The following is a 24411-nucleotide window of genomic DNA, read 5'->3' on the forward strand; positions in this document are numbered from 1 at the left end:
CCCAAAACAATTAAGAAAATAGGAATAGGAACATACATATCGATAATTATCTTAAATGTAAATGGACTAAATGCTCCCACCAAAAGACACAGATTGGCTGAATGGATACAAAAACAAGACCCATATATATGCTGTCTACAAGAGACCCACTTCAGACCTAGAGACACATACAGACTGAAAGTAAGGGGATGGAAAAAGATATTCCATGCAAATGGAAACCAAAAGAAAGCTGGAGTAGCAATTCTCATATCAGACAAAATAGACTTTAAAATAAAGACTACTAGAAGAGACAAAGAAGGACACTACATAATGATCAAGGGATCGATCCAGGAAGAAGATATAACAATTGTAAATATTTATGCACCCAACATAGGAGCACCTCAATACATAAGGCAAATACTAACAGCCATAAAAGGAGAAATCGACAGTAACACAATCATAGTAGGGGACTTTAACACCCCACTTTCACCAATGGACAGATCATCCAAAATGAAAATAAATAAGGAAACACAAGCTTTAAATGATACATTAAACAAGATGGACTTAGTTGATATTTATAGGACATTCCATCCAAAAACAACAGAATACACATTTTTCTCAAGTGCTCATGGAACATTCTCCAGGATAGATCATATCTTGGGTCACAAATCAAGCCTTGGTAAATTTAAGAAAATAGAAATTGTATCAAGTATCTTTTCCGACCACAATGCTATGAGACTAGATATCAATTACAGGAAAGCTGTAAAAAATACAAACACATGGAGGCTATACAATACACTACTTAATAACGAAGTGATCACTGAAGAAATCAAGAGGAAATTAAAAAATACCTAGAAACAAATGACAATGGAAACATGACGACCCAAAACCTATGGGATGCAGCAAAAGCAGTTCTAAGAGGGAAGTTTATAGCAATACAATCCCACCTTAAGAAACAGGAAACATCTCGAATAAACAACCTAACCTTGCACCTAAAGCAATTAGAGAAAGAAGAACAAAAACATCCCAAAGTTAGCAGAAGGAAAGAAATCATAAAAATCAGATCAGAAATAAATGAAAAAGAAATGAAGGAAACGATAGCAAAGATCAACCAAACTAAAAGCTGGTTCTTTGAGAAGATAAACAAAATTGATAAACCATTAGCCAGACTCATCAAGAAAAAAAGGGAGAAGACTCAAATCAATAGAATTAGAAATGAAAAAGGAGAAGTAACAACTGACACTGCAGAAATACAAAAGATCATGAGAGATTACTATAAGCAACTCTATGCCAATAAAATGGACAACCTGGAAGAAATGGACAAATTCTTAGAAATGCACAAGCTGCCAAGACTGAATCAGGAAGAAATAGAAAATATGAACAGACCAATCACAAGCACTGAAATTGAAACTGTGATAAAAAATCTTCCAACAAACAAAAGCCCAGGACCAGATGGCTTCACAGGCGAATTCTATCAAGCATTTAGAGAAGAGCTAACACCTATCCTTCTCAAACTCTTCCAAAATGTAGCAGAGGGAGGAACACTCCCAAACTCATTCTATGAGGCCACCATCACCTTGATACCAAAACCAGACAAGGATGTCACAAAGAAAGAAAACTCCAGGCCAATATCACTGATGAACATGGATGCAAAAATCCTCAACAAAATACTAGGAAACAGAATCCAACAGCACATTAAAAGGATCATACACCATGATCAAGTGGGGTTTATACCAGGAATGCAAGGATTCTTCAATATACACAAATCAATCAACGTGATACACCATATTAACAAATTGAAGGAGAAAAACCATATGATCATCTCAATAGATGCAGAGAAGGCTTTCGACAAAATTCAACACCCATTTATGATAAAAACCCTGCAGAAAGTAGGCATAGAGGGAACTTTCCTCAACATAATAAAGGCCATATATGACAAACCCACAGCCAGCATCGTCCTCAATGGTGAAAAACTGAAACCATTTCCACTAAGATCAGGAACAAGACAAGGTTGCCCACTCTCACCACTCTTATTCAACCTAGTTTTGGAAGTTTTAGCCACAGCAATCAGAGAAGAAAAGGAAATAAAAGGAATCCAAATTGGAAAAGAAGAAGTAAAGCTTTCGCTGTTTGCAGATGACATGATACTATACATAGAGAATCCTAAAGATGCTACCAGAAAACTACTAGAGCTAATCAATGAATTTGGTAAAGTAGCAGGATACAAAATTAATGCACAGAAATCTCTGGCATTCCTATATACTAATGATGAAAAATCTGAAAGTGAAATCAAGAAAACACTCCCATTTACCACTGCAACAAAAAGAATAAAATATCTAGGAATAAACCTACCTAAGGAGACAAAAGACCTGTATGCAGAAAATTATAAGACACTGATGAAAGAAATTAAAGATGATACAAATAGATGGAGAGATATACCACGTTCTTGGATTGGAAGAATCAACATTGTGAAAATGACTCTACTACCCAAAGCAATCTACAGATTCAATGCAATCCCTATCAAACTACCACTGGCATTTTTCACAGAACTAGAACAAAAAATTTCACAGTTTGTATGGAAGCACAAAAGACCCCGAATAGCCAAAGCAATCTTGAGAACGAAAAATGTAGCTGGAGGAATCAGGCTCCCTGACTTCAGACTATACTACAAAGCTACAGTAATCAAGACAGTATGGTACTGGCACAAAAACAGAAAGATAATCAATGGGACAGGATAGAAAGCCCAGAGAAAAACCCATGCACATATGGTCACCTTATCTTTGATAAAGGAGGCAGGAATGTACAGTGGAGAAAGGACAGTCTCTTCAATAAGTGGTGCTGGGAAAACTGGACAGGGACATGTAAAAGTATGAGATTAGATCACTCCCTAACACCATACACAAAAATAAGCTCAAAATGGATTAAAGACCTAAATGTAAGGCCAGACACTATCAAACTCTTAGAGGAAAACATAGGCAGAACACTCTATGACATAAATCACAGCAAGATCCTTTTTGACCCACCTCCTAGAGAAATGGAAATAAAGACAAAAATAAACACATGGGACCTAATGAAACTTAAAAGCTTTTGCACAGCAAAGGAAAACATAACCAAGACCAAAAGACAACCCTCAGATTGGGAGAAAATATTTGCAAATGAAGCAACTGACAAAGGATTAATCTCCAAAATTTATAAGTAGCTCATGCAGCTCAATAACAAAAAAAGAAACAACCCAATCCAAAAATGGGCAGAAGACCTGAATAGACATTTCCCCTAAGAAGATATACAGACTGTCAACAGACACATGAAAGGATGCTCGACATCTTTAATCATTAGAGAAATGCAAATCAAAACTACAATGAGATATCATCTCACACCGGTCAGAATGGCCATCATCAAAAAATCTAGAAACAATAAATGCTGGAGAGGGTGTGGAAAAAAGGGAACACTCTTGCACTGCTGGTGGGAATGTGAATTGGTACAGCCACTATGGAGAACAGTATGGAGGTTCCTTAAAAAACTAAAAATAGAACTACCATATGACCCAGCAATCCCACTACTGGGCATATACCCTGAGAAAACCATAATTCAAAAAGAGTCATGTACCAAAATGTTCATAGCAGCCCTATTTACAATAGCCCGGAGATGGAAACAACCTAAGTGTCCATCATCGGATGAATGGATAAAGAAGATGTGGCACATATATACAATGGAATATTACTCAACCATAAAAAGAAATGAAATTGAGCTATTTGTAATGAGGTGGATGGACCTAGAGTCTGTCATACAGAGTGAAGTAAGTCAGAAAGAGAAAGACAAATACTGTATGCTGACACATATATATGGAATTTAAGAAAAAAAATGTCATGAAGAACCTAGGGTTAAGACAGGAATAGAGACACAGACCTACTGAGCATGGACTTGAGGATATCGGGAGGGGGATGGGTAAGCTGTGACAAAGCGAAAGAGAGGCATGGACATATATACATATATACACTACCAAACGTAAGGTAGATAGCTAGTGGGAAGCAGCCGCATAGCACAGGGAGATCAGCTTGGCGCTTTGTGACTGCCTGGAGGGGTGGGATAGGGAGGGTGGGAGGGAGACGCAAGAGGGTGTGGACATGGAAACATGTATATGTATAACTGATTCATTTTTTTATAAAGCAGAAACTAACACACCATTGTTAAGCAATTATACTCCATTAAAGATGTTAAAAAAAAAAAAGTAGATCCAGGGCTTCCCTGGTGGCGCAGTGATTGAGAGTCCACCTGCTGATGCAGGGGACACGGTTTCGTGCCCCGGTCCAGGAAGATCCCACATGCCATGGAGCAGCTAGGCCCGTGGCTGCTGAGCCTGCGTGTCCAGAGCCTGTGCTCCACAACGGGAGAGGCCACAAGAGTGAGAGTCCCGTGTACAGCAAAAAAAAAAAAAAAAAAATGTTGGAAAAAAAAAGTAGATCCAAACATATGTTTTAACACAGTGAGCTTTTTTTTTTGGTCACATGTAACTGTTTTGAGTGGGTGTAAGATTTGATCAGGCAGCCTTCTCCCACACTGTCTTCAAGGGACCCAAGCTCTCCATTTTGCAACTCTGCCATTTCCCAAAACCTCATGACATCGGTGTCCAGCTGGTAAGAGGGGAAAGAGTGTGAAGCAGTCATTCCACTTTTCTTAAAAGCCCAGGCCCAGAAATGCCATAAACTGCTTCCTCTCACATTGGCCGTGGCTACCTGCGGAGATGGCTGGGAAGTGTTGGCTAGCCCTGGGCCCAAGCAAGTAAGGGGAGAGTGGACTTCAGGAGAGATTGCAGTCTCTGCCTCAGGTATACACATTTGACATTTTGATAAATGTTGCCAAACTGTTCTTGTAAGAAATTATACTAAGATTCTCATTAGTAGTCTATTGCATGCCCAGCCCCCATCCTTACCAATTCTGGCTATTGTCAATGTGGGGTTTTTTATTTGTTTTTTAAACAATCTGGTAGAATAAGAATGGTAACTTATTTTTATTTTCATTTCCTTGACCATGTTGCCATTGAGCATCTTTTTTATGCTAAAAGCTATTTTTTTTTCTGTATATTGACTGGTTCTTCTTTTCTTTTTAACTGGATCTGTTCTTTCCTATATTTCTAATGGATTTTTACATCTTTTAGGGGAAGTTCTCCATCACGTTTCTTTCTTGGTAGCTTTTTTGGCCCTTCTTTTGCAGTTGACTATCAGAATAACTTGTTTAAAAAAATGAAAAACTTTATGATATTGGGTTGAATTGCATTAAGTCTGTAGATTATTTGGGGAGAATTTTTTTAACCCCAAATGAGTATTATCATTAGGCAGCTATTGATCTACAGCAAACGACCACACATCTCAGGGCATGTGATACTGTGCACTCATTTGTACTTTGGTGTGGGTCATCTAGGCTCACTGACCCAGTCCAGATGTGTGGCTGGGACTCTGCTTCAAGTTTCAGATCCAGCTGGGAGGGCGTGGCACCTCACTGCAGTTTGGACTCTGGTCCACTCGAAGGGTGTTCTTCCCTGGGCTCCAGCCAAAGAACACCAGCTACCTAGAGGAAGCCCTTCTTATGGTGATAGCAGAGTTGCAGAGGACAAGCAGAAATATGTGATGCCTCTGAAACAGGTGTGGCACACTGCCATTCCTGTCCACATCCCGTTGGCCAAGAAAAATGTCCAGGTTTGTAGTTGGGGGCAGTGAAGCACAAGCCAGCATTTGTAGGGGGAACTGCTCAGTTACATGGCAGAAAGCATGTAATCAGGGAGAGTGAAAAAGCTGGAGCTAATAATTCAACATAGCATACCGTGCATGGTAAGAAACCTAGTGTGTTACCCCATTTATTCAGTTCCATTTCTGAATACCCTTGATAAAGTTTTATAGGAATTTCTGTAGCTTTTGCTTACTAAACTTGCAAAACTTACTAAGTTTTGTTTTTGTTCCTATTATTAAAAGGATTTTTTAATAATATTTCCTCATTTATTTTTACCACATTGGATTTTTTTTTTTTTTTTTGTGGTACGCGGGCCTCTCACTGTTGTGACCTCTCCTGTTGCGGAGCACAGGCTCCGGATGTGCAGGCTCAGCCATAGCTCACGGGCCCAGCCGCTGCGCGGCATGCAGGATCTTCCCAGACCGGGGCACGAACCCATGTCCCCTGCATCGGCAGGCGGACTCTCAACCACTGCGGCACCAGGGGAGCCCTCACATTGGATCTATCTTAATGTTGTGAATTCCATTAATAGAGTTTTTGATATTCAGCCCATCTTTACATTCCTGGAATTCTTGTAATAAATCTGTGTGGTCAGGGTGAATTATTCTTTTAATATACTGTTGAGTATGGTAGAATATATTCATATCTTTCGTAAACATATCAAAATTAAGATCCAGAGATTCTTTGGGGTTTAAATAATGAGATTGATAATTTTCATAAAGGAGATGTCACTTTACTAATTAAAATTACTTATTTAAACAGTGGAATAATCAGCAAACCAAGTTTTCAAGCCGTCAAATAAAAATACATAACATTAACTGAAATTTTTTTTGCAGGTTAATGCTGCAAGATAATCAAAATGTGGAAGCACTAAGAATGATGGCCCTTTACTATTTGTGTAGGGAGGGGGATATAGAGAAGGTAAGTTGTATGGTACTATTATATTTATGTTTCCTGTACTAAATATGTATTTAGTTACACACACACATGTGCATACAAAAGAGCCTTGAAGTGCTGTTTTAGAATGTATGTCATGGTAGTTTTTAGTTGATTCCTAGAAATACACCTTAACAAAGAGGTGGGTTTGTTAAATCACCTAGTAAAGCAAAAATATCATGTAGTTAAAATTCCTATGAAAACTTCAAAAATTATTAACTACAGCACGTGCTGTTTCTATGTAAAACTCATGTGCAGTAATATATATGATTAATGTAACAAGTGATGCTGGGTATGGAAGAGAACATACACAAAATATAATTCATAGTACTTTTACAATTTTATTGAGTTTGCATAAGTTAAATGGGCTTAGGGTGAAATCCCATTGGACCTTATAAGGCACATGTTTTCTCTGCTAGTGAGCACATTGACTGTATACTAGATTATGGAATGCCAAAATCCAGTCTGAAGTAAATAGTATTATAACAAGTGATAGATTTAGACTGGTATTTAGTCTGGTTAAATTGGATAATGTGATAGTACCTAGTAAATACTTCAGTAAGTACTAGAAGAATCTTAGAGGAGCAACTCTTCAGTAAATTTTCCAGGCATTGAAATTATTTATGTCAAGTATCTGATTTTTCTGTTCTAGAAAACATTTTAAATATAAACCAGGCTATGTAGGTAATCCAAGGACTGATCTCATATTATAGTAATGTTTGTAAATATGTTATCATTCATATCTCGTGTGTTATGAATTAATTATTGGAGAGGGAGCTTGGCATGTATAGTTAATTGAATATTATGGGTATCTTTACCCACCCTTAGGAAACCCAAAGGTTTCCATTCAATAACAATTATTAAGGAAACACATTTTAAAATGCAGTTATTTATTTATAATTATTCAACTTTTTATAAAAGGGCCTTTTATCCTCTTGCAACATATAAGATTTCACTGGAAGAAGGGGACTTTATAAAAGCAAAGATCTTTTTAAATATTAATAATAATATTAGTGTACATGTCATGTATTATGTTCTTTTATTCTTATTTTTAAATAATACTGAATACTTTTTGTTTTAGGCTGCCACCAAGCTGGAAAACTTAGGAAATGCACTAGATGCCATGGAACCACAGAATGCTCAACTTTTTTATAATATCACAATAGCCTTCAGCAGAACTGTAAGAGTGCCAACAGAGCTCTGTTATTTGTAGCTGGAAATATAAAATTAGTCACAAATGTTGAGGCACCAAAAAGCACATGACCTAGAGTGAAAATGTGATGTGTCTATAAATATGTGATACATTCTTAAGGTAGTTCAGAGGAGATAAAGTTTCCAGCTATCAGAAGCCATCATGGAGGTATCATGGAGGAAGTGGCACCCGTGAATCCTTTAAGGATAGGGAAGTGCCTTCCAGACAAAGGAAATGGGAATCAGAGGGTAGGATTTACGACTAGGGATGTTCTTTATGTTTTTTTTTGCGGTACGCAGGCCTCTCACTGTTGTGGCCTCTCCCGTTGCGGAGCACAGGCTCCGGATGCACAGGCTCAGTGGCCATGGCTCACGGGCCCGGCTGCTCCGCGGCATGTGGGATCCTCCCAGACCTGGGCACGAACCTGTGTCCCCTGCATCGGCAGGCGGACTCTCAACCACTGCGCCACCAGGGAAGCCCTGTTTTATGTTTTTAAAACTATTTTTTTAATGTTGTAAAGTGGGTAATAGACTATTTGGGTGGGGGAAGTGGTTGCTATCTTATTTTTTTATAATAATAAAGAAATGATTTTATTACAAGCACCCAGTAAAAAGAAGGTAGTTGGGAGTGGAATAGAAAAATACGGCAGAATTTTAAAATCACTACAAGAAATGAGAGGATTGAAAAATTAACTAAAGTAGAAAAAAATAAATAAGGAAAGGAGACACAGAGTAAGTAAAATAATTATTAAAATAAAGTTGAAAGAAAATAATCAAGGATATTAATTGTTAAATGACATGAATAAACTGAATTCTCTTATTTAAAAACAAAGATTGTCGGATCGTGTGAAATTTAGAGGAACTGTCCCTGCCCCGCCACCCCACTATTATGGAGGTTTGAGTTAATGGGGGGTATTTACCTTTTTAATTTACCTACTGCCAGACACGTGGTTTTTATCACTTTACAACAAATCAAACAATTTAGTAAGTAACAACTCTTCAAACTTGTTATGTTCAAAAAGTATATACTTATTCTGACAGCATTGCCATTTCTTGAAATATTTTTGAAGGCTTTTTTTCAAGAAGATTCTAAGGCGTGGTTCTCACTGGTGGTATACTTGTCTTTAGGGGTAAAGCAGATCCTTGTCCTAGTTTTTGATTCAATAAAAATATATATATTCAATAATATATATATATATATATGTTTCTCTATATTATTCTAGATATACACACACATAAATATATATAAAACCTTAAAGTAATGATTTTCTTTTCTGATTATAGGACAATCATGAGACAGTTTGAAAAAAGAGCTCTGAAAATTTTGCTTGTGCAGCATCATTAGAAGCAGTAAACTTTTCAAGATAGCTGTTTTTTAAAAGCATTACTCATAAGGTTGTTTAAGTTCTGATAGGATATGAACTCTTGCTGCACTGTCTAGATAGTAAATAGAGTAGTTTTATTTTTCTTTATGAAATTATTTTATATTTTTCCTACATTCTGAATCTGTGAAATAAAAATTATTTATTTGTACATTTAGAAAAAATGAATTCTTCTGAGTAGAAGTGTTTTAATCTAACTTAAAATTTTTTTTCTTTTTAGTGTGGACGTAGTCAACTGATTCTTCAAAAAACCCAAACATTACTAGAGAGAGCTTTTAGTTTAACTCCTCAGCAATCAGAATTTGCTACAGAACTTGGATACCAAATGATTTTACAGGGGAAAGTTAAAGAGGCATTGAAGTGGTATAAGACTGCCATGACACTAGATGAAACCAGTGTCTCTGCACTAATTGGTATGACAACCATATCTATGAGTGATCCTCATACAGATGCAAGTAATGATTGCTTTTCATACCTGCCATTAAATAAGAAAAGACATATTTTATGGTTTTCTAAAATTAAACTGTTCTCCACTGTCTACAACAGAAAAAAAATCATGTACCTTTAAGAATAAAATTTTTACTTCTTAAATACTATCTTAAGAGAATAGATTTTTATGAGATAATTCATATAAATTATGAATACCTTAGTAACTGATTTTCTATGGATACAAAGCTACCCATTTTCTTTTCTTTCACTCTTTGTCTTCTTTCTGTCTTTGTTTTTAAATCTAAAACTTTGATGTATTATGGCAAAAAAAAATCTTGTTTAATTAATATTGTTTGTGTTAGCTTGAAGTGTACGTGCGTGAAATGATGTGGATTTTTACCATTTTTGTGTATTTTTTTTTTTTTAGGATTTATCCAATGTCAATTAATAGAAGGGCAACTACAGGACGCAGATCAGCAGTTAGAATTCCTTAGTGAAATTCAGCAGTCTATTGGAAAATCGGCGGTATAGTATTTTATTTTATCAGATGGTAGATCCTAGCTACTATTTATAAAATATGAAATTTTTAATGTCTTAATATTTAGTAATGGTTTTAGAGGACTATTGTACACTAATTTTAATATGTAATTACATTTATTAATTTACCTCTGTGCATAATTAGACTTAGGATTCTAAAAATCTATCCAAGCTAATATTTAAGTTTGAACAAATACTGTACATAAATAGCACTTCATATACTTTTGAAATCTAAGTAGAAATAAATGGCTTTATAACTGCATGGAGTAATTTATGAAAACTACCTATTTTCCAGGAATTAACTTATTTACATGCAGTTCTCGCTATGAAGAAAAATAAACGACAAGAAGAAGTTATTAATTTGTTAAATGATGTCCTAGACACTCATTTTTCACACTTAGAAGATTTACCTCTTGGCATACAGTATTTTGAGAAGTTAAATCCTGATTTCTTGCTAGAAATTATTACAGAATATCTGAATTTCTCTCCATTGCAGGTAAGTAATTCTGGGACTTATTTTCAAGGATGCATTTACATGGTGTTTTATAAAAGATGCTAATAAATTATGTTCTACATGTTAGACTATAATCAGTGTCTTAAAATGGAAGTAGTTGTATCTATATTAGGTGAAATAATTTTTAATGAAACTACTTACAGTAATGACTACTATCAACTAATAAATGTGTTGGTTTACAAACATTCATTTGTAATTCATAAAATCTTAAAATCTTAAATTTAAACAAACTATTAGAAGTCATTTAATTCAGACACCCACCTTGTATTCGAATCTACTCCACAACATCCTCATTAAGTGCCCATCCCATCTCTGGATGCACTCAGAGATGCAGTTCTTATTGTATAACTGTGATTATTAGACTGTATTTCCTATGTTAAGTCAGACTTTGCTTTATATTAAAAAATTCACCTGTTTATCGGTCCTTCTTCTGCTCTGGAGTGACATGGAGCAAGTCCAGTTACTTAGTCTAGGCAAGGACCATTCCTCATTCATAAAACACACCTTCAGATTTTGGAAATTAGTTTTCATGTTCCTCTAAACAATTCCAGGTTTCTAACCATTTCTTTTTTCATGACATAGTTTGAGAATGCTGGTTGTAAGCCTGAGTGTATTTTTCATTTTATCAGTGCCTCATTAAGCTCACTCTTCCAAATATGGATTTGGACTGCAAGACTCAGATTAGATTCTTTGCTCCTTAATTCTGGATGTCCATCTAGCTTCCTTTTTGTGAATCACATTACATTATCGACCCCTATTGAATTAACTGTTAACTAAAGTCCTTAGATTTGTTATTCACTATAACTTTGGACGCAAGTGTAGGACTCGATATTTATCCCTGTGAAATTTTCTCTCTCCAGATTTATCCCATAATTCCAGATTACCTTGTCCTTTTGGATCCTGATTGTCATCTGCCTATCTAGCTCTGAGTAGAACTAAGAATGGAGCCCTCTGTTGTATTGCCAGAGAGTTCATTACAAGTTAACGTGGATCCATTAGTCAACACTCTCATTACAGACAGTAAGCAGATGACTTGACTTTATTATACTCAACTCACAACTCAACACAGGGATATTGTGACGGGCACTAGCAAATATTTCATTCCTAAAAGCATAGTTTTTAGCATTCTCTCTGATTTACAGATTCAGCAACTGTAAATGAACTTCAGTAACTGTTCATGACCTTCCCTTAGGGAACTCATGCTGCCTTTCATTGATCATCATGTCCTTTTCCAGACTGTGATGACCTATTTTTTTCAACTAATCTGCCTGGAATCACACCTGGGATTGATCTCAGTCTCAGTCATGGTCTGTTTCAGTTGCTAATGAGTTGGAAAGCATTTTTCAGTACTCATGCAGTATTTAGATTTCATTCAACAAATGCTTGCCACCAGTGTGTTGCTCAGAGATGGGGAAATAGTTTGTAAAAACAAACTACAACCCTTGCCTTCTTGAAACATGAGTACTAGCAGGAGGAGACATAATAAAGTCAATCATGTAGTGTGTTAGAATATCACAGAAGAAAATAACAGAACAGGGCAGAGGGGGTAGTAATTTTAGATAAGGTGGTCTGGGTAGGCCTCATTCAGATGGGAAAATTTGAACAAAACCTTGAAGGTCTTGGGAATATGGTATAGAATGTTTCAGGCAAAGGGAGCCGTTGTGCAGGTGGCCCAAAGGGACACAGAGATGAGTGTGCCCAGGACAGAGTGAGGAGTTGGGGAGTAGTCACCACGAGGTCTCAGCACAGAGACCAGTATGCTAACTTCTCTGGCTTCAGTTCTGAGTACAGTGGGGAGCCACCAGAAGGCTTCCAGCATGATCCAGTTCAGCATTTTCAAAGGAGTCTTCTGGCAGCTCTGCCGAGAGTAAACTGTACAACGAGCAAGAAATAACGTGTTAAATGGTAGTTGGGTCCCTAGTCCACAGACGTGCTATTTTTCCATAATATAACTTTCACCAGCATGATAGACTCTAATTAGCATTTAAAATGCTGTTTTTATGGGGAAATATCAGAAAGGCAGACTTGTCACTCCAGCTCCATTTCTACTTTGGCCCTTTTATATATATACTTTCTAAAATCAAACATTATCTTAGAGATTGTCCATATAAGTCCTGGTTTTTTCCTATGATTCGCTGTGAAATTACAGTAAAAAACAATGGTTGTTTTCAATGAGTAATTCTTAGCAATTGGCAGAGAACATTATCAGAACTTCACCCTTTTACCTATGCTTTCATTATTTTCAGTTACACTGAAGAAATAAATGTTTTAAGAATATACTCTGTACCCATTACTGTGTGAGTCTGTCATACAGAGTGAAGTAAGTCAGAAAGAGAAAAACAAATACCGTATGCTAACACATATATATGGAATCTAAGAAAAAAAAAAAGGTCATGAAGAACCTAGGGGTAAGACAGGAATAAAGACACAGACCTACTAGAGAATGGACTTGAGGATATGGGGAGGGGGAAGGGTAGGCTGTGACAAAGTGAGAGAGTGACCTGGACATATATACACTACCAAATGTAAAATAGATAGCTAGTGGGAAGCAGCCGCATAGCACAGGAAGATCAGCTCGGTGCTTTGTGACCACCTAGAAGGGTGGGATAGGGAGGGTAGGAGGGAGGGAGACGCAAGAGGGAAGAGATGTGGGGACATATATATATGTATAACTGATTCACTTTGTTATAAAGCAGAAACTAACATACCATTGTAAAGCAACTATACTCCAATAAAGATGTTAAAAAAATAAAATGGATCAAATGTTAAAAAAAAGAGTCTGATCTTTGAGACACATAAAGACCCTTAGCCCTATAAAAGAGGCAAAACTAAATATGAAACTACTATAGAACTGTATAAGACAAAGAATGCTGAATTATTACATAGATTGTAAGTGCTATAGAAATTTCAAGAAGTTGAAGTATTCTAGGCACCAATCGTTTTATACTCTGAAAATCTTTTTGAGCACACATTTTTTTGGTGCCTCAACATAATGAGAAGATACCACACTTTCTTGTTAGTAACCATGGCTCTTCATAGGAGTGACCGTCAGTAAGAGGTGGTGCTCCAGTTAAGAATCTGTGTATGTGGGGTGTAAGATTGGGGGGATGGGAGGATCATCCTTCAGATAAAGGAAGGAACATTAGTAAGGCAAAGCAGGGAGAATGAACATTTGATATTTAAACTCTAATATCACATTTCTAAATTGTGAGTGAATAACCACTGGATAAAGATGGGTTGAATAGACAGCCATTAAAAGAATAAAAAAGTGGTCTAGTACTGCTTTAGTTATTGTATTCACTGTTAATAAAAAGAGAAGAAAAATTTGAGGGCCTACAACATGCCAGGTGGAATAGTGGGGAATATGAAGGTATGAGACATTTGGTGTAGTATACGTGAGTGTTCAACCTTTGGATTTTTACTAGAATGATGAAATCTGAATTCTCTAAAAACTGACCTTATAGTATTCTTGGGGGTGGTGCAAGTTACTCAACTGAGTAAATCACAAGGCAGGTTTAGAGTTAGAACTCACATTGCCTTGACTCTCAATTCCAGCAAGAAACTCTACCTCTCGTTATCATTCCTTTGAACAGATATATTTTCTTGACAGATTTTTTAAACAGATATGCTCATTTCATATGTTATCAAATTAGTAACTATATAATAATTTCACAGTTATTTTGCTGAGCAAAAGCCATCATTTATATAGTCTGTTCATAGGTCCCAGGGAGATAAATTAGTATTAGTCCAGTCATAGTAAAAATATTGAGCAATAAATAGAATAAGACAGATTTTAGAAAAATACGTGATTTTTGCTCTTCACATTACAATTAATATGTGTTTATTTTTAGCTAAATACTATTATAAACCTATAAAAAATGATCTGCTGATTTGTTTAGCCTGCAAGTCCTGGGCAACCTCTTTCTCCACTTCTCAGACGTTGTACCTCAATCCTGGAGACTATAGTAAGAACTGTTCCTGGTCTTCTGCAAGCTGTCTTCCTAATAGCAAAAGTGAAATATTTGTCAGGTAAGATATACATTAAAATCTTAAAATAACCTTTATATTCTGATGTTGGTGAGAACTAGTATAAACAAACTAAGCACTCCTCGTATGAATAGTCACATAAAATAGTCACATAGAATAGTCACATAAAATGCACATTTTACATGTGCACAGATAAGTAATTTTTAACCAAAATAAAACTGCATAAGTTTCTTTACTATTTAATTCTTTAAAAAATTACTATAAACTTCTGTGGTTCAAGTGAATTTCTGGGAAAATACAGTTCTACCACTTAAAAAAAGTTCATCAGATGGTACTAGGTCCTGGCAGTATAATTTATAGTCTTTAATCTCTCATTTGAACAGATTATAATGGTTGACTCATTGGCATGACCAAATGTGCTGTTCACCAGGTTTCAGGCCCTTAAGAAATTCATTGATTAATTCCTATTTAGTTTCTGTGATTGGTTATACATAGCTTTAAAAAAATATCCTCAGTTATAGCCTTAGATTTTTAGGATACAAACATATATATGACAACATATATAAAAATAGACCATAGGGCTTCCCTGGTGGTGCAGTGGTTGGGAATCCGCCTGCCGATGCAGGGGACATGGGTTCGTGCCCCGGTCTGGGAGGATCCCACATGCCGCAGAGCGGCTGGGCCCGTGAGCCATGGCCGCTGAGCCTGCGCGTCCGGAGCCTGTGCTCCGCAACGGGAGAGGCCACAACAGTGAGAAGCCCGCATACCGCAAAAAAAAAAAAAAAATAGACCATCATGTGGTACTTATGTATGTATCTTTGCTGGCTGAATGCTATGCAAAGTAAAGTTAAGTTTGTAAAGTCCTATAGGACAGAAACCAACTTCAAGGTGTTCATTATCGTTAACAGTTACTTCTTGCACATAATGGAACGAGTTAAGAGTTTGACCTTACTAAGTTTTTGGATTTCAGTTTTAACTGTTTTGGGGTTTTTTTAAAAATAAATTTATTTATTTATTTATTTTTGGCTGCGTTGGGTGTTCGCTGCTGTGCACGGGTTTTCTCTAGTTGCAGTGAGCGGGGGCTACTCTTCGTTGTGGTGCACGGGCTTCTCATTGCGGTGGCTTCTCCTGTTGCGGAGCACAGGCTCTAGGCCCGCGGGCTTCAGTAGTTGTGGCACACGTGCTTGGTTGCTCCACGGCATGTGGGATCTTTCCGCACCAGGACTCGAACGCGTGTCCCCTGCATTGGCAGGCAGATTCTTAACCACTGTGCCACCAGGAAAGTCCCTTTAACTGTTTTAAAAAGAGAACCAAATGATCACAAAAGCTTGTTTCACCTATAAAATACCCTAGTTGTAAGAACTGACTCTCTATTACCTTCTTCTGATTGAGTTCTATTGAGCCACATCATATTTCTACTTTCTTCCCAGTTAGAACCGGTATTACCTACTAGGTGATCAAACTGGGACTTTGAGTTCTGTGATTAATTTGTAAACACTCATTATTTATTTTGAATTTTGATATAAATCAATTTCAATATAGTAATAGTTAATTGCCAAAGTCTTAGGAAGGAAACTCTTGTATATTAACCCCATTTTTAAAAAGAACAGCCTGAAATAATGTGAAACAGTGGTGGCACGTGTTTAAATAGCAGTATTCTTGCTAAATTGCCAGAAGTCAACTGCAGTGACTTCTGGCACCAACTACAGTGACTTCTGGCACCAACTACCTGGAGTTGGACTAAACTTCACAGGTTAAGGGCACAATTCTCCATCATACTGCCCTCATTTTAGATAGCAGCCACAAGTTCAGGGGTTCCCAGGGCCTCCTGCACTTCTGACTAACTTGCTACTAATTTAAGGGTTCTTATGATTCCCTTCAGGTTCAATAATTCATTAGAAAGACTCACAGAACTCAGGAAAGAACTATATCTAGGATTAGAGTGTTATGATAGCAAACTGAAATTTGAAAGTCATCTAAACCAGCAAAAGGAAGAGATGCAGAGGGTGAGGTCTGGGAGGGTCCCAGATGTGAAGCTTCCATTGTCCTCTCCCTGTGGAGTCAGGACACATCAACTTTCCGACACATCAATGTATGACGACACCTGTGGAACATTAGCAACCAAGAGAACTCACCCAAGGTTCGGTATCCAGAGTTTTATTAGGGTTTTTTGTGTTTTTTTTTTGTTGTTGTTGTTTTTCTGTTTTTTTGCGGTACACAGGCCTCTCACTGTTCTGGCCTCTCCCGTTGCGGAGCACAGGCTCTGGACGCGCAGGCTCAGCGGCCATGGCTCATGGGCCCAGCTGCTCTGCGGCATGTGAGATCTTCGCGGACCAGGGCACGAACCCGTTTCCCCTGCATCGGCAGGCGGACTCTCAACCACTGCGCCACCAGGGAAGCCCTATTAGGGTTTTATTACATAGACATGGACCGAATCTTTGGCCATGTGATTGAAGTCAGTCTCCAACTCCCCTCTCCCTAGGTTAGGCTGGTTATAGGTGGCTCAAAGCCCTACCCTTCTGTTCACAGGGTTGGTCTTTCTGGCATGGCCAGCCACCATCCTGAGTCACAGCATTAGCATAAGCTCTCAGGGCCCACCGTGAATAACAAAGATTCTCCTATTGCTTGGGAAATTCCAAGACTTAGAGACTGTCTCCTGGGAACTGTCTCCCTGTCTCCCTGGGATAAAGGCCAGCCAAATTCTTTTTTTTTTTTTTTTTTTTTTTGCAGTAGGCGGGCCTCTCACTGTTGTGGCCTCTCCCCTTGCGGAGCACAGGCTCCGGACGCGCAGGCTCAGCCGCCATGGCTCACGGGCCCAGCCGCTCTGCGGCATGTGGGATCTTCCCAGACTGGGGCACGAACCCGTGTCCCCTGCATCGGCAGGCGGACTCTCAACCACTGTGCCACCAGGGAAGCCCAGCCAAATTCTTTATTACATAGGACCTGCCAAAGGCAGAACTGCGGCACAGAAATTTCTTCCATTTTTCTCTCAAGAGAAATTGGGCTGCTCTTAGATAAGAATGTGATATTGATGTGATCTTTGTTTTTATGGCCTGTTTTTTCCCAACAGGGATGACCCGTTTCTCCATTTTGAAATACTTAGTGGCCTCCTGAAGCTAACCGGACATATTCTTCCTCCTTATCTTTAGAAGAAACAAAAAAGATTATGATTTCAGTTATTCATACAGTCCTTATTGTTTTTTCCAGTCTCTTATTTGCAAACCCTAATTCTTTTCTATGTACTCTCTCCACTTAGTAATAAGCTCTTTTTTCAAGTTATCTCCTTAATCCTCCTCCTTCCTAAAAGAATATGGGGGTGGTAATTTGCATGAAAATTTATTATGCTTAATCTTCCCTTCTTTTTTTGTCTGCACAGTTCTGAGTGTTGGATTATATCACAGTGAAAAAGAAGCTAATGTTTATTATGCTTGTTGGTTAACTGACAAATTTAGACACTGTATTTAATAAGTTATTGTGCTACCCCAGCTAAATTATTGTTCATTAATCCTCTGTCTCTAAGAAAGCGTTTTCTGTTTAAATGGATTTCTGTTATAAGAAAGTTGAGCGTTTGGGAACTGAAGGCCTGACTGTTACCCTTACTTTGTCTGTTAAGGTGTTAGGTAAGGTTACAGAGAGTAATTGAACGGATACCTTAGCAGAGTTACATGGGGAGCTGGCCTAGCTACACCTACTTAAGGCCAGTTTATGAGATGGCTAAATGCAAATCAGTGTGGGTGACATCACGAAACTTCTAGCGCCTAGAGTCTGTGCTGTTGTTTCTCTGAAGAGCCTCTTCTACCTTATCTCTCAGCCCAAGGTAGATTCCAATATTCTGTTCACTTTTCATCTTGATCATTTCCTTCTATTTTAAGATTCCCAGATGTACTTACTAACCTATAATGGAATATAATCTGCAAAAATGCTGAATCGTTATGCTGTATACCTGAAACTAACACAGTATTGTAAACCAACTACAATAAAAGAAAAAGTCTTCCAGATGTACAATACCTGTGGTTCCAAAACATTTGATATTTCAGTTAGTATTTAAAGGCATTTTAAATCTGTAACTCACATTTCCAAACTTCTGGAATATAGCCTCATGCCTTTTTTGGTTATTTTTTGTACAGTAGTAAAATTTCTAGCCTAGATATGGCACTGTAACATTCTGTTTAAATTTCTATGTCTTACATAACTTATTTTAATGAAATTGTAAATTAAAAAAATTTTTTTGACAAGGAAAATACAGGTACACTTAAAGGGCTTCAGATTTTTTCACATACTTTTCCTGATTTGCTCCTTATGATCAAGGGATGGCCTGGCTTTAGGTATATTCTTTCATTCATATTAAAAAGAAACTGACTAGTGCAGGTAGAGGTTAAGCTAAGGCCTTACAAACAGAGAACTTTTAAGTTCAAACACCAGAACTATCCATAGACTAAATACTTTTCTCCCTGTTCTCTCAGGTTTTCTCTTGATCATTTTGTATTACAATAGTGCTTTGTTTCCTCATTAGGTGATATTGAAGCAGCTTATAATAATCTGCAGCATTGCCTAGAACACAGTCCTTCCTATGCAGATGCTCATCTCCTGATGGCTCAGGTTTATTTGTCTCAGGAAAAATTCAAATTGTGTTCTCAGTCTCTTGAACTTTGTCTGAGCTATAATTTTAAGGTAAGTGTTCTAGACTCAAGTGGATAAGACATATTGCTCTCCTTGAACCTTTAGCAAATGTTTACATATTCAACTATTTTGTTTCTTAGCCTGTAATATTTTGCTAGCAAATGCATTTTTAATGGAAAATATTTTGAACTCATTAGCAGTAGGAGAAAAAAATGGAGGCAACTGTGGTGTAGTTAAACAACTATATGGACTTGGCAATAAAAGACCTGGAGATAGTGTCTGGTCTTTTCATCTGTCTCTCTCTGAACCTCAGTTTTCTTTTCTAGAACACTTACATAATAATACCCTACAATTATAGGGAACATTAAATGCAATATGAATATGTAGAGATAATTGTAGACTGTAGAGCATTGTGCCAAATATTTTTATGTATAAGGATTTTATTTTATTGCCTGTTTCTTTCTTGGACCTTGGTTTTTAATAACTTCTTTTTAGATACATCATCAGAGAACAGCTAGTCATTTTGAAAGTTGGTACATAGTTTGAGGATATAAACACACTAGATTTCTGTCCAAGATATTCAGTGTGAACATCTCATATCCCTGAGCATTACGGAAAATCCTAGGTTCAGGGGCTTCCTGAGCAACCTGGAGTCAAGGAGGAGCTCCTCAGACTTTTGCTTTGGTTGGCAGTGTCTTGAGCCCTTCGCTGTGAGAACCCTTTAGTGCACTGGAGAATTCAAGTTCCAGGCAAGGTTTGCAGAAGATAACGCCTGCTTCTTAGGACGGTAGTTCTCAAGACTGGTATTGCATTATGACCCCAGTGCCAGTGCTGTATCTCTGAGAGAATAGCGTAAGCATGATTGTTTACACAAGGCCCACAGGTAAACACGATGCCTAGCTATGGCTCAGAACCCAGCATTAGGAGGACTGTAGACATCCTGGAGGTTAGATGGCTGCCACATCATCTCATTCTGGACCATCTTCTTCCCTTTGACTCCTTCCTCATCTTTTGTCATTCTCTTTATTTTTTCTGTATATGCTGTTGATAGCCAAAATAAAGATAGGAGATTCATTACTACGTGTTTCGGAGTAGTATCAAAGGGTAAAACCAATGTTTGATTAACGTTTCCTGAAATTTTTTATCTTAAATTATTTATTTATTTGCTTATTTATTTAGTTAATTTATTTACTTTTGGTTGCGTTGGGTCTTTTTTTTGTTTGTTTTGTTTTGCGGTACGCGGGCCTCTCACTGCTGTGGCATCTCCCGCTGCGGAGCACAGGCTCCGGACGCGCAGGCCCAGCGGCCATGGCCCACGGGCCCAGCTGCTCCGCGGCATGCGGGATCCTCCCGGACCGGGGCACGAACCCGCGTCCCCTGCATTAGCAGGCGGACTCCCAACCACTGCACCACCAGGGAAGCCCGAGCGTTGGGTCTTTGTTGCCGGGCGTGGACTTTCTCTAGTTGCAGCAAGGGGGCTACTCTTTGTTGCGGTGCGCAGGCTTCTCCTTGCAGTGGCTTCTCTTGTTGCAGAGCGCGGCCTTCAGTAGTTGTGGCTCGCGGGCTCTAGAGCGCAGGCTCAGTAGTTGTGGCGCATGGGCTTAGTTGCTCCGCGGCATGTGGGATCTTCCCGGACCAGGGCTCAAACTCGTGTCCCCTGCGTTGGCAGGTGGATTCTTAACCACTGTGCCACCAGGGAAGCCCTGAAATTCTTAATCTTAAAATTAGAAAATTAAGGAAAGACAAGAAACTGTGTAGAAATCTGATAACTTTATTTCAGTACGAGAAGTCTGAGGTAAAGAAATTCATTTCCTGAAAACTAAAATAATTTCTTAGAATATATTTGCTAGCCTTATAAACTTTGTGTGCAATTTCTTTCCTCTCATGGTAGAAGCACTTAACTTGTTTGTTAACCAACGGAACACTAGGTTACCTGAATTCTGGTTTAATATAATAAATGATCAGAACATGAGTAAGAGGACAGAAATAGACCTCAAGCATACAATCACAGAGTAGACTGTCCTCAAAGATCCTATTATTATAACATTTGATGGATTGTAAACTATGTATTGATGTTGTAAACACTCCAGTGAAGTAGTTCTGAATATTATTTTTTCAGGTGAGAGAATATCCTTTGTATCATTTGATAAAAGCTCAGTCACAAAAGAAAATGGGAGAAATAGCAGAAGCAATTAAAACCCTGCATATAGCAATGAGTTTACCAGGAATGAGGAGAACTGGAACTTCCTCAAAGTCAAAATACAGAAAAACTGAAGTCGATGCAAGCCATCGTTTATCAGTCTTTCTTGAGTTGGTAGAGGTTCACCGCTTAAATGGAGAACAGGTAGGTCAAGTGTAATTCAGTGGCTCAGATCTGAATTTTGTTATTCAAGTATATAGAGTCATAGGAAATGAAAAAGCTAAAATTATTCGCTTGACCAAGTGGTAAAGTTTAGAAAATTTATTTCTCATCACTTGGCACCAGATCATGTTACTTTCTTTAGCCCCTGAATTTAGGCATAGTTTGTACTGGGATGACTTTGTGTATCAGTGTACTTACATTGGCTACCATGAGATGTAATACTACATATACACTGTATGTGTAATATAAGTAATAATATAATGTAATATGATGTACTGTAGTATGTATTAATATAATGTGTATAATAATATAATGTATGATTACTTGGGCTATCATGAAATGTAATAGTATAATATAGTTATAATTCTGTGAATTCCTAAAGGGGCTCACACACATACACACACATACACACACACACACACAGATGTACTACTGGAATAAAATCAAAGTACCAATCTGAAATTCTAAAAGTTGAGAAAATAAAAGAACCACTGAAATAATACAGCTTTGGTAAACTAATAGGAAAATCATAAAATCAAATACTTCAAAAAATACAGATAGATCATAAAATCAAATACTTAGGGGGACTTAAAGAATAATATAGATAGGTAGATGGATAGATAGGTAGAAAGAAGGCAAACAAAAATGTAATTCTGAGAAAAGAATTAGAACCTTGTAGAAAATGAGGAACTTAACATCATTTATATTTGTTTTTTAAGTTGCAGCTGTTGCTAATCAGTTATTTCATGTTTCATATTTTAGTGGAAATTAAGAAGGCTGTGTCCAGATACTTGCCAAATCTCAAAGAATTTCCAGTTCACTAATAAATTAATATAAAATGCACTTAATAAGAAGAACCAATTCTACTATAGATAGTTGATTCTGAAATGCACTATTTTTTCCACATTTTAACGTTTCTTAAATCAGAATGTTTTAAAATCTCTAAAGTTAAGATGAATTAAAATCAATGACATTTTAGATTCATTGAGGTACAGATTTGGAAATTAGGAAATATATTCACCTGGGGTATAACAAAAATGACATCCTAGTGTAGGGAATAACGTAATCTGCTATGTAATGTAGAGCCATCGGGTACAGAGGGTGACTGTGGACTGGATCCCATCGAAGATGCAGTGATGAACATGGCTAAGAATTTAGGCTTTGGAGTCACTCTGGTTCTATCATTTGTTAACTTCTTAACTGTCTGAATCTCATTTTACTTACTGCAAAGTGGGGGGTAATTATAGTAACTACCTTAGAGGATTTTTGCGAGAATTAAATGGGTTAATATTTACAATGCTGGGTGCAAAGTAAATGTTTATTAAATTATAGTAGCAACAAGTCTTATGTAGCAACTGCTGTTGTCCTAGTTATGAGAACACTTTTCAGCTAACAAATTTTTTTTTTTTTTTTTTTTGCGGTATGTGGGCCTCTCACTGTTGTGGCCTCTCCCGTTGCGGAGCACAGGCTCCGGACGCACAGGCCCAGCGGCCATGGCTCATGGGCCCAGCCGCTCCGCGGCATGTGGGATCTTCCTAGACCGGGGCACGAACCCGTTTCCCCTGCATCGGCAGGCGGACTCTCAACCACTGCGCCACCAGGGAAGCCCTAGCTAACAAATATTTATAATGTCATCTTAATTTGGTCTCTGAGTTTGGTTTTAAATTTTTGTATTTTTCAAAAAAATCTATCATTATTTCACAAATATCCTAACTGTACTAACATTTATTGTTCATTCTGTATTAGTAGAAAACCTTAGTTTTTAGTGTAATTTGTTGAAATTTTGAATGTTACTTTAATTTCACCTTTACAGCATGAGGCGGCCAAAGTTTTACAAGATGCCATCCATGAATTTTCCGGGACATCTGAAGAGTTGCGTGTCACTATTGCTAACGCAGACCTAGCTCTGGCCCAGGGAGATGTGGAGCGGGCTTTAAGCATGCTTCAGAATGTTACATCTGAGCAGCCTTATTTCATAGAGACCAAAGAAAAAATGGCAGATATATATCTGAAGCACAGAAAAGAGAAGATGTTATATATCACTTGTTACAGGTAAATGATTCTTTCAACCCATTATATTTTGACATTTATCTCCTAAAATTAATCCCCAAATTTCTTTCTTTTAACTGCTTTTCAGATACTTTATAGATCCCTTCCTTAATGTGTTCTTGCTTCCTTCTACTACCACCAAACACAGTAACTCTAAGCAAGTTACTCTCCCTCAAATGTAAATCATGGTAATTATGGTTTATTTCAACCTGTGGCTTACTTCAGTTTCTCAGCCCTCCTCTCTCATCAGATGTTATTTTTGGACTTTGAAAGAGCTACAATTACATGTATTCTAATAGCTTAAAAACATTATGTAATGTAACAATTCAGGGGCTATATAGTCATATTTAACACTCAGTATCATAGTTATAGCAAAAGAAAATTATGGCTTAGTATATACCACACTAAGGTATGGATTACAGAAATGGCAGGGGTTTAAAAAGTGTCATACACTGATGCCCTTAGGAGTTACTGGGATACACAAAACACGCACACACACACACACACACACTCTCACACAAAACATGGGTGCACACATGCACACACAGGTTGCTCTTACACTTCTCCCCAAACAAAAAGATAAAGATACAAGCACACAGTCTATGTGAGAGAAAATTAATGTTTTATCCTTGAGAATAGTAAAATGTTGATGAATTAAGTCATTGGTTCATCTATATTTTGTAAATATCAAAGCCCAGAAA

At 37.5% G+C, this 24411-nt stretch overlaps 1 protein-coding gene across 1 annotated transcript in view; it reads left to right on the top strand.

The window, feature by feature from the left end:
* The window catches only part of TTC21B (tetratricopeptide repeat domain 21B), an 88775-nt gene that overhangs the window by 18134 nt on the left and 46230 nt on the right, over positions 1 to 24411 (top strand). The window contains exons 7-15 of the mRNA XM_081242215.1: positions 6540 to 6624; positions 7721 to 7819; positions 9433 to 9625; positions 10069 to 10166; positions 10474 to 10674; positions 14592 to 14721; positions 19193 to 19350; positions 21419 to 21643; positions 23475 to 23713. Coding sequence (XP_081098341.1) covers positions 6540 to 6624; positions 7721 to 7819; positions 9433 to 9625; positions 10069 to 10166; positions 10474 to 10674; positions 14592 to 14721; positions 19193 to 19350; positions 21419 to 21643; positions 23475 to 23713 — 1428 coding nt within the window. The remainder of the gene's footprint in view (positions 1 to 6539; positions 6625 to 7720; positions 7820 to 9432; positions 9626 to 10068; positions 10167 to 10473; positions 10675 to 14591; positions 14722 to 19192; positions 19351 to 21418; positions 21644 to 23474; positions 23714 to 24411) is intronic.

This window comes from Mesoplodon bidens (genome assembly GCF_964165515.1).
Source record: "Mesoplodon bidens genome assembly, chromosome: 8".
In the NCBI taxonomy this organism is placed as follows: Eukaryota; Metazoa; Chordata; class Mammalia; order Artiodactyla; family Ziphiidae; genus Mesoplodon; species Mesoplodon bidens.